Source organism: Spermophilus citellus (assembly GCF_964194105.1).
Source record: "Spermophilus citellus genome assembly, chromosome: 13".
Taxonomy (NCBI): Eukaryota; Metazoa; Chordata; class Mammalia; order Rodentia; family Sciuridae; genus Spermophilus; species Spermophilus citellus.
In genome coordinates this window covers 26,012,086-26,023,257 of record NC_138193.1, presented here as the reverse complement: position 1 = coordinate 26,023,257, position 11,172 = coordinate 26,012,086, and the positions used below count along the sequence as shown (strand labels likewise).

General features: G+C 46.5%; 1 protein-coding gene across 1 annotated transcript in view; it reads left to right on the top strand.

Moving 5' to 3' along the window:
* Positions 1-3,115: 3,115 nt before the first annotated feature.
* The window catches only part of CHMP3 (charged multivesicular body protein 3), a 34,812-nt gene continuing 26,755 nt past the window's right edge, over positions 3,116-11,172 (top strand). The window contains exons 1-2 of the mRNA XM_081265046.1: positions 3,116-3,266; positions 10,559-10,619. Of these exons, the coding sequence (XP_081121172.1) occupies positions 3,222-3,266; positions 10,559-10,619 (106 nt within the window). The 5' untranslated portion in view covers positions 3,116-3,221. The remainder of the gene's footprint in view (positions 3,267-10,558; positions 10,620-11,172) is intronic.

Genomic DNA, 11,172 nt, shown 5'->3' with positions numbered 1-11,172 from the left:
TTAGCTCTTCCCACCCCTCAGATGTGAGTCTCAGCAGGTGGGAGGATCCACCCACTCCCTGGGGCACCTAGGAAAGACAAACTGCAGGCACAGCAAGGGAGACAGTGCCTTGTCCAGTGCCAAGGCAACCTCAGGACACAAGTGGAGCATGTGATGCTGAGGGTGACCTGAAAAATGTGAAGGAGAAAGACGCAGTCTCCTTCCTTGCTCTCAGCATTTGTGGCTCGGCAGCCCACTGAGGGGGCCAGTGCCAAATCCAACATTTTTTCATTTACACTCCTGCCTTGATGACCAGCATTTGAACAAGCACAGCTTTAGGATATGATGCTGGGTAGGCTTTTTGGCGTGTGTTGATTCCTTGCTACAGATAGTCTTCATCTCTCTACCAGTTCTCACTCAGCAGACACACCATCTGCTCACAGGAAGGCCACTCATCACCAGGTCTCTAGTCAGAAGGTTGCGGGGGGACTCAGAACTCTGCACCTTCTTGGTCGCTGCAGTTTGGATCTGGAACATCCCCAAGACTCACCTTTTAGAGGCTTGGACAGAGGTGCTATTGGGGAAGCAGTGGAGACTTCAGGAGGTTGGGCCTCGTGGAGGAAACAGGGTATATCTTGCCCCTTACGCTCTGATTCTGGCTACCATGAGGTTGGCATGCCTTCCCTACATGATGTTCTGTCTCAACACAGGCCCAGAAACAATGGATGGAGTGATCATGAACCAAAACCTATGAAACCATGAGCCAAAGTAAATCCTTGTTTTTCTCAGGTATTTTGACCCAGTAATAGAAAGCTGATTATCACAAGATTAATTCATTCAATTCTATTCATCACCGTTGTTTAATGACTGTCCTCACCAGATTATATGAGGTTCTTTTCTGTCCACTGTCATCTTCCCAAAGCCTGGCACACAGGAGGCATTTGATCAAGTATTGTTCACTTATTGGCAGACCAGTATCCTTCTACTTGAAAAATTGTAGTTTATTCTCAAAAGGACAAAAATGTCCTCAGACCTAGATATCTCATATTTTGAAGACCTTCTTATATGAGAAATAAGAAGGGAAGGAAATGGGCAAATGATATTAAGAGGCAATTTACAGAAATCCAAGTGGCTAATAAATAAAAAGATACTCAGAGGGCTGGGGTTGTGGCTCAGTGGTACAGCACTCGCCTAGCATGTGTGAGGTTCTGGGTTCAATACTCAGTACCACATTAAAAATAAATAAAAAGGTATTGTGTCCATCTACAACTAAAAAATTAAAAAAATATTAAAAGATGCTCAGAGAAATTAAAATAGTACAACCTGCATGGAGTATATTGGTATTATGTTTAAAAATTCCAAATGTGAATGTGCAGCATTCAACTTAAATGTTGTGAAGCAGAGAAATGATTAAATTATGGTACATTCTTTCTATAGAATCCTATACCTGTAAATATTGACACTGATGAAAATTTACATAAAAGAATTTTAAAGGAGATGCAGAACAATATGTATATGTATTTAACAACATGTATCATGTAATTCCTATTACATACAGATATACATTCTCTAGGGAAAGTTTTGAAGGATTTGAGCTTAGAATTGTCTTGAGACCTTTCCCCTAAGGAAGTAAGAATGGAAGTTTTAAAGAACTTTACATTGACATATGATTGACATAAGAGTAATTACAAGTTCATCTAATTTGACAAACTTGACAATGTAGATACAAGTGAAATCATCACCTCAATCAAGATAATATCCAAACCCCTGCAAAATTTCCTGTGTCTCTTTGTAACCCTTCCTTCCCTCCCAGACCCATCCATTCCCCAGCAACCACTGGTCATATACTTTCTGTCATATCGTTTGTATTTTCTATACTGATACCTTCCACTTAGCATGTTCATGGGATTATACATGCTGTTGGATATATCAAATTTGCGCTTTTTTATCCCTGAGAGATATTTCATTCCATGGATCTATCACGATTGGTTTACTGACTGACCTATTGAGGGACATGTGGATCATTTCCAGTTTGGGCCATTAGCACATCTCTTTTTAAGGGCACATACTCTTTCCTGTTGGGCAAAGAGCAGGTGTGGAATGGCTATGTTACAGGAGAGGTCTATGTTCAGCACTTTAACAAACTGCTCAAATCTCTCCAGAGTGTAGAGGGTCCAGTTACTGACCTAACCAACTCCATTTGCCTTTTCTCTCTCTTCTGAGCCACCTTCTTCTTCAGTTACCGTGGACTCCAGGAACTACTGACCTGGTTGGTCAGCATCTTTGACAAGGGACTGAAACCACCCCAAGCGACAGCATGCTTAAGAGGACGGATGCCCTCTTAAGTGTCGGCAGTCGCCTCCTGGGGGAAAAGAGGGCTTCCCTAGGAAGGAGCATCATCTCACCAAGGAAAAACTGCCCCTCGAGTACTGCTGACCTCCGCAGAGCCAGTCCTGGGGCAACCGCACTGACGGTGGCTGCCGGGACGACCCGCGCTGCCGACGAGGTCCCAGCCTTCGCCTCTCCTCCTGGGGCGTCCGTGAGCCGCGTCCTTCCGTGGCCTGCAGGGTGACAGGGGGGTGGCTGGCCGGCGGGGCCTTGGCCCTAGCCCTCAGGCAGTCCTCCTCCCACTCCGCGGGTCCGAACAGAGGCGAGGCGGGTGCGGCCCCTCCACCGCTAGGAGGCGGCGACAGCAGCGGCACCGCGCTGGTCCGCCCCGCCCCCCGAGCGCGCCCACGGGGGCCGAGCGGTCCCCTTGGGGTGCCTGGCGCTAGCTACCGCGCGGGAGAGCGGGGCCCACCAAACAAGGGGTCCCGCTTGCCCCGGAAGCCACCGGCCCCGGGAAGCGGTCGTAAATACCCTCATCTGGGAGGGGAAGCGGACTTCCGGCGCACACGCAGGTTGGCGTCATCAAGGGTCACTCCACACTTCACAATCTCCCGTGCACGCGCGCAGTGATGTCAGTCTTGCTCTCTCTAGACGGCCCCGCCCCGCCCTCCTCCGGGCGTGCGCAGCTGTCGCCGCCGCAGCCAAGAGCTCCTCTATGCGTACGACGCGTGCGCACCACTCGCACCATCGCGCCCCTCCTTTGGGCGTGCTGCGCGTGCGCACCCCACCGCCGTCGCGCCCTCCCCCGGCGTCGGGATTCCTGTCCTCTCGACGGCCCCGCCCAGGCGGCTGCCGGGACCTGCCTGGGCGCAGGGAACGGAAAGCCGGAAGGGGCAAGACGAGTTCAGTTCGCCATGGGGCTGTTTGGAAAAACCCAGGAGAAGCCGCCCAAAGAGCTGGTGAGCGCTGCGGCGGCGACCGGCGAGTGGGCGTGCGCGCGTGGGCGTGGGGGTCGGAAACCCCGCGGGCATTGCTCGCCGCGGGGCTGAGGGTCAGCATCCGCCGGGCTGGGGGTCGACGTCCCCCGGCCTGCCCGGAGCGTCGGGCGGCGGCGGCGGGGCCCGCGGAGGGCCCGCCGGGCGGCCCTGCGCCGCGGTGCGAGGTCGGAGGACGCGGGCTTGGAGCCGCCCGCCCCTCGGGGCCGCCCGACGCGTCGCGCTGCCCTCCGCAGCCATCCCGCGGCGCCCTCCGCCAGCGGCCCCGCTGCTCGGTGTCCGCGCCGCCGTTTGCGAGGCACCGCCGCACGACGCCAGCCTTCCCGGTGACGAGGAGACCCCAGCCCTGGAGAAGGTGGTGTCACCTGCGCAGCCCCGGCAGGTGCGGCGACTTCGCGTCCCGGCCTGCCGTTCCGGGTGGCTCAGCTTCCCCGTTGGGAGGCCGCGAGCACGGGGTCCCAGCCTCGAGAACTGCCATGTGACAGCCGGGGTCGGACGAGTTGTCCGTGCAGCGGGGCGACCGTTTCCCCAGCTCGCACCTTCGTTCGTGAATGGCCGAGCTGAGGCCACACTCTGCAGGTGATGGTCCCTCCCTGCCGTCGGAAACACACCGCTGCAGCGAGATCCCAGTATGAGCGCAGCACAAAGCGTGTGTCTGCACTGTGTCTTCCAGTTTGTGAAGTGGTTTTACACACTTTGGTTTCATTTATTTTATTTCTTTAAATATTTTATTAGTTGATGAAACTTTTTATTTTGTTTGTATGTGGTGCTGAGAGTCAAACCCAGTGCCTCACATACGCTAGGCAAGCGCTCTCCCACTGAGCCACAACCCCAGCTCCACTTTGGTTTCATTTATGTTCCTCTGATTTTATTTGACCAGGGAGCAAAATTGACTAGGTAAGATCATTTATAAAATAAAGAATTTGAAGCTCGGTGTGGTGATGGCAGCCAGGAGTCCCAGCTACTCAGGAAGCTGATGCCGAAGGGTTCGCTCCAGCTGGTAAGTTGGAGGCCAGCCTGGGCAACATAGTGAGGATCCTGTCTCAAAGACAATATGAATTTCAGGGCCTTTGCATCATGGACAAGTCTGGGTGTTGTAGATGGTGCTTCTCAAACACTGGCATGGATGCTCGTCAGTAGAGATCAGAGTTCACGGTTGACTCAGCAGGTCTAACCAGCGTCCAGGTGATGCTGACCTCAAGGCTGTTTTGAGTAGCAGGGCTGTAGCACAGATGAAGAATCTGCACTACCAGCTCAAAGCACTGCACCAGGCATCTTCTAGTAAGTTTATCTGTCATGCTGTCCATGCTGCTTCCCAAAGGAGAGTTGTGAAGATGAAATAAGCCGGAGACACTAATATCTGGCCAGTAATAGTCCCTTCAAGAACAAGTTTGAGGGCTGGCATTGTGGCTCAGTGGCCCTGGGTTTGATCCTCAGCACCACATAAAAACAAATTGTGTCCAACTACAACTAAAAATAAATAAATAAATATTTTAAAAAAAAAGAACAAGTTTGAGCCGGATGTGGTAGTGCACGCCTGTAATCCCCATGACTCCGGAGGCTGAAGCAGGAGGATAGTGAGTTCAAAGTTAGCCTCAGCAAGTTAGCAAGACCCTGACTCAGAATTAAAGATAAAAGGCACTGGAGATGTGGCTCAGTGGTTAAGTACCATTGGGTTCAATTCTGGTACCTAAAAAAAAAAAAAAAAACAATAATTCTGGAGTGGATACCACACATACGGTTATAGGAAGGAGTTCAGAGGTTAGAGTGGTCACATCTAGGTTGGGGTGATCAGAAAGGATCTGACTCAGTACTGTTGTTATCCAAGATTTTCTTCAGGTTCCTCCTTTTACTCCAAGGTTTCCTTTCAGTTGTAATTAAATCTGGGGTTTGTTGAAAGTTTCCTAGCTTTAGAGTCAGCTGCTAGCGAGCAGTAGGCTTTCATACTATCTGACTTGTGACCAGAGAGTGCTTTGTCCCCTGCCATAGTTATTTATCATTGAATTTGTAATTCAAGAAAGTGCCAGTAGGACAGAGATGGGATGGTCTCTGTAGACCTACTGGCTTACAAAGTATCGGAGCCATATGTGAATTAGAAGACAAGTAATGCTTGTTTGGCTAAGAGGGAGGGAGAGAATGTTTTACTTCATAAAAGATGCTAAATAAGGGACATTTCAAAAATAATATAGCTGGGCCTGGTAACACACGCCTGTTATCCCAGTGACTTGGGAGGCTGAGGCAGGAGGATTGCAAGTTCAAGGCCAGCCTCAGCATTTTAGTGTGACTGTTTCAAAATAATAAATATAAAAAGGGCTGGAGATGTAGCTCACTGGTGAAATGCCCCTGGGTTCAACCCCCAATTATCCCCCTCCCCCACCAAGAAAAAAGAAAAATAAGAATATTCTCACAGAGGGAAGAGGGGTTAGAAAGAGACAAAATTGAGTACATGTTCTAATCTCAGCTGGACACTCTTGAATTGGCATGAATTTATGGTATGCCTTCCCCAGGTCTTGATGACTTCACTCATCCGGCCTTTGGATAGGAGGGTTCAGCTTTTCAAATTCCAGCTGACTGATTTCCATAGACTGAGTCATGACTGTGGTCCTGGGATACTCTCAGGAAATGGAAACACGGTGAGGAGATGAAGAAAAGCTCAAACTTCACTTAGTGCATACAACACATACTTGAGGTATAATGTATTACATATTTGTATTGAGGTATAAGGGTATGTTGGGTTGGAACTAGGTTTATAAAACTAAGACATTAGATGCTGATCTCAACGAGTACAAAATTACTGGGGGGAACTGACCTTGAGCAAATACTGGAGTAGGTAAGAGCAGCAGTATATATGTGTACAAGGTCTGAGACATCACAGTGGAGGGTGTGATTATCTGCAAAAGTTTAGAAGGAAGCCACCAAGTCTTGTCATGAGAGGTATTAGCCAGCTGGGGTATGCGTTAGGCTAGAGGAGGCGTTCCAATGGGAGTGAACTTTAGGTACAAGGTGTTAGCATGGAACATAAATTAGAGGAGCCAGGAGAACATTCTGAAGGGTGGGTGATGAAGTGCTGTCTGAGTGGTGCATGAGGGGTTGTGGTAGTGGTTGGATGTAAGATTAGAGGTAGGTAGAGGGCAGCTGAACCAGTGCCCGTGTGCCCTGCCTGCTGAGGAGGGGAGCTTCCAGAGCAGTGACTGGGAGTGTGTATCTGAGGGAAGAGGAACAGGTAGAGAGGCCAGGTAGGGGCCCAGGTAAGAGATGGTATGGGTCTTAACTAAGATTGGGAATGCAGAGGGTGAGTTTTAGAAACATTTCAGCTACTCAGTTTGCTGATCTCCTGCATGTGAGCTGAGATGACTTTTAGGTTTCTGTTTAACTGAAAAGCAGTGCCTGAGGTGCAACAGATGGAGCATTCAGAGAGCAGATCTGACCGGGGGGTGGGGGGTGAAAGTAGTGGAGGAGCCAGGGAGCTCAGTTTTGGGTCGAGCACCTGCCCTGGACCACAGCCCATACCTGTGTGGTTTAATCATAGGAACTGAGTGTTGGTTGGTTGCAGGAGGCCTGGAGCCAACCAACTGTGTAAACTGTGAACAGCTGAATGGTCAGCTACCCGGTGGCTCCTTGGAGTGTTTTGTGACTCCTCCATTTCCCGATAAGTGTCATATGATCACCTGCTGGTCAGAGTTCTCAGAACTTGCTCTGGTTCTGGAAGCTGCCCGAGTCACACTGGGGTCTGTTTTGCTTTGCTCCAATAAATGCAACTAAATTTTAATTCATCTAAGTAATTTGCCTTTTAACACAGCTAGAAAATATAATCTGAGAGCCATAGTTTGGCGTAATATGAATGTGCCATTCCTTGTTAACCTTCCTCTTCAACACTTGAGCATCTGTTGGTGTCCCTTTCTTGAATCTACTTGTTTAAGGTTTTCTGAATGGCAGTTTTTCTGTTTTTTCCTCATTTGTTGACATCAGTGTCCTGTAAATATCTGTTCCTCATTGGCTAGAGCTGTTTGGTGATCAGACATGGAGTTTCTATGGAAAGGCAGGATGAGTGCTTAGTTGCTTTTTCTTTAATCATCAACCTACAGTGATGTCAGATACTTCTCTGCCCACCCTTCCTTGAAAGCACCATTTTGACTCATGGATTTTTATATATTTAGTCACAGTCATTTCTGACCATTCTGTTTGAGGCTGAAATATTGGTAAATTTGGTCAGTAGAGTTATTTCAGTGTTGGAAGCCAACAATTGGCCACTTCTCCGAGGAGCATGGGTCTCTTAATTAGTGGCAATGCTATTTAGAAACCAGAATTGGGGTACTCATAATGTTTCTTGCTATTGAAATATCCCCACTCTAGGCCTTCCAGTTGACCAGAACTCTAGGAGCTATATTTAAAAAAAATAATAATCATCGGCTGAGTGTGTGGCACATGCCTGTACTCTCAGCAACTTAGAAGACCCTAAGCAACTTAAGGAGACCTGGTCTCACAATAACAAACAAAAGGACTGAGGATGTGGCCCAGTGATTAACTGCCCTTGGGTTTAATCTTCAGTAGCAAAAACAAACAAAAGAAGAATAAGTTCAGAAAATGTGTTCTTTAAATAAATTGGACTTTATCAAAATTAAAAGCTTTTATACATGAAAGGACATTATCAATGAAAAGAGCCTATAGAATGAAGATATTTGCATCATCACGTGTCTGATAAGGATGTACTGTCAATACATAAAGAACTCATATGACTTGATAACAAAAAGACAATCCAGCTACCACACGCCCAGCAGATTACCTGTAGTAAACAGATCTGGGAAGCAGAGAATAGAGGTGAGGTGTGGAGATACACATGGCACATTGGTGATGAACGTGTAAAATGGTGAAGCCATTGGGAAAAAGTTTGACACATCCTCAGATATACAGCATTATCTATATAAATATAGAATTATCATCTGACCCAGCAATTGAGCTGCTAGGTGTATACATGAAAGAATTGAAACAGGTTCTCAGGCAAATAGTGGAACATAAATATTCATAGTGGCACTAATCACAGTAGCCAAAAAGTGGAAACAGTAGATGAGTGGATGAATAATACACATAACGGAAGAACATTGAGCCATAACAAGGACAGGAGTACTCATGCATGCTGCACCAGGGACAGACCGTGGGACATGCTAAGTGGAGAAGCCAGAAGCCAGAAGTCAAGCCCTGTACAAGTTCTTTTGTATGAAACATTCTGCAGACAGCAAATTAGTGGTTGCCAGGGAATTGGGGAGCGGGCAGAGGAGTAGATCAAGGTATAGTGAGTTCTTCTGAGGTATCACAACGGATCTGCCTAGAGACAGTTGGTGGTTGTGTATCCTTATAAACGCACTGAATGCCACTGAATTGTACGCTTTCAAGTCGTCAATTATGTAATGGGTTTTACTTTAAAAGTACATAAACCTAACCCTGTTAACATTTTTAAAAATTGTAGAGCAGGCTGGGGATACATCTCAGTTGGTAGAGTGCTTGCCTTGCATGTACAAGGCCCTGGGTTTGATCCCCAACACACACACACAACACACACACACACACACATAAATAAATAAATAAATAAATAAACAAGGGCTGGGGCTGAGTGGTAGAGTGCTCACCTGGCATGTGTGAGGCACTGGCTGGGTTCAATCATCAGCACCACATAAAGATAAAATAAAGGTATTGTGTCCACCTACAACTAAAACAATACATATTAAAAAAATTGTAGGACCATAATACAGTTTTAAGTGCTTAAATATTCCTTTGAGTGCAGTCATTGTTATGTAATAAATATTTTACACAATTTGTTAAATAAATAATTAAACATTAAAAGTAAAATGAGCATTATGTCACATGCTTGTAATTACAGCAACTCAAGCTGAGGCAGGAAGATTCCAAGTCTAAGGCCAGCCTTGGCAACTTGGTGAGACCCTGTCTCGAAAAATAAAAAGGGCTAGGGATGTGGCTCAGTGCTTAAGCACCCTGGTTCTGTCCCCAGTATGAGTGAATGAATGAATGAGTAAATAGAGATAAACATCTACTGGAAATACACCTTCCAGGGATAGGATTTTTTTAATGCCCTTTAGTTCATGACTCCATGGATGCTTGTTACAGCCGGGGACAATGGTGCTTGCCTGTAATCCCAGCAACCCAGGAGGCTAAGGCTAGAGGATCATGAGTTCAAAGCCAGCCTCAGCAATGGTGAGGTGCTTAGCAACTCAGTGAGACCCTGTGTCTAAGTAAAATACAAAATAGGGCTGGGGATATGGTTCAGTGGTCAAGTGCCTCTGAGTTTAATCACTTTTCCCCCTTCCATCGATTTGCCCCCACACACACACACACAAAAACAACAGCCCTGTTACAGGGCTGGCTTTGAACTCAGGATCCTCCCACTTCAGAACTCCTGAGTGGAGGGGATTACAGGTGTTCTCTGCCACCCCCAGCTTGTTTTTGTTTTTTTTAGGCTAAGTGTTTAGAAGCCTCTTTAACGTAAGGTGGGAGTTTTGTTACTGTATTGTCACTCAGTTCTTTGCTTCTTCTGAGTCAGGTATCAGAAAGCACCCTGTGATGATATAAAACTTAACTTTCAACAGTTAATCAGCTGACAACTTAGGTTTTCCTTTAATGTTTTTAAAAAGTGGAGAACTGGAAAACAGTTCACTTGCATAAGAATTCGGAAATCATTAGTTATTTTCTACTTTCTCAAAACTTTTTCCATCCATTAATTCCGGTGGACCCTGTGTTAAGTGTGTCCCAGGTTTTTTCCTGACAAGGAAGTGTTCCGGGGTAATAGGGTGAGTTATGGGAGTGTCCTTTGTAAAGCAGGAAGGCATTGTTAAAGAGGAGAAGGGTCAGGCCAGGCCGAATTCTCATGACACAGGCTGAGTAGTTTTTGAAACAGTTAACAGGTAAAAGATGACAAGTCTTAAGCCTCTAAAACTGTCTTTGCTGTTCCCCTCTTGACCGCCTGATGTGCCTGCAGGGTACCGTACCCCTCTGAGGTTGATATAAAGTACTTTGCCTTCAGCTCAGAACCTTTGGCAGCTTGGAACTTCTGTGCACTGTGGATAAAAAGTGAGGCGTGGGGATTTGGCCCTCAAGGTTTTTCTTTCTTTCTTTTTCTTTTTTTTTTTTTGGAAAATGACTTTATTTTTGTGGCTGGAATAAGTGAAATTAATACAACATACTTTAAAGTAAGTTGCACTGAGTGTTGACTTTCTTAACAGTTCCTTATCTAAAATTTCTTCCAGGTTAATGAGTGGTCATTGAAGATAAGAAAGGAAATGAGAGTTGTTGACAGGCAAATAAGAGGTAAATTCTTTTTATATTTTCTGTTTATACCCTCTCTGCATAGTTTTGCTTCAGCTCATAAAAATAAACTACATGTGTGTAATACAGTTTATTTCCATACTAATTAAGTACAGATATCCAGATTATTTTGTTAATTTTGTGGTCAGTATAAAAAATCTAATTAGCAGCCATCAAGAATACAGACAATAATAAATGTTGGAAAGGTGTGGGGAAGTGAACCCTTTCATACCACTGGTGGGACTGTGGATTAGTGCACCACTCTGAAAAACCAGTATGGAGGGTCCTCAAAAGACTAGGCATATGATCTAGCTGTGTCCCTCCTCGTTATTTATCCTAAAGAATTAAGTAAGCCCTCATACTAGAGTGACACAGGCATGCCCATGTTTATAGCAGCACAGGGCATAGTCGGTGAACTACAGAACCAGCCGAGGTGGTCAGCAGCAGAGGACTCCAAGAAACGGACACGTGTACACCAGGGAAACCTAATAAACCGTGCTCAGGAAGTCAAATGCTGGGGGTTTTCATGGGGAAGCTGGAGAGGGAAAAGAGAAGA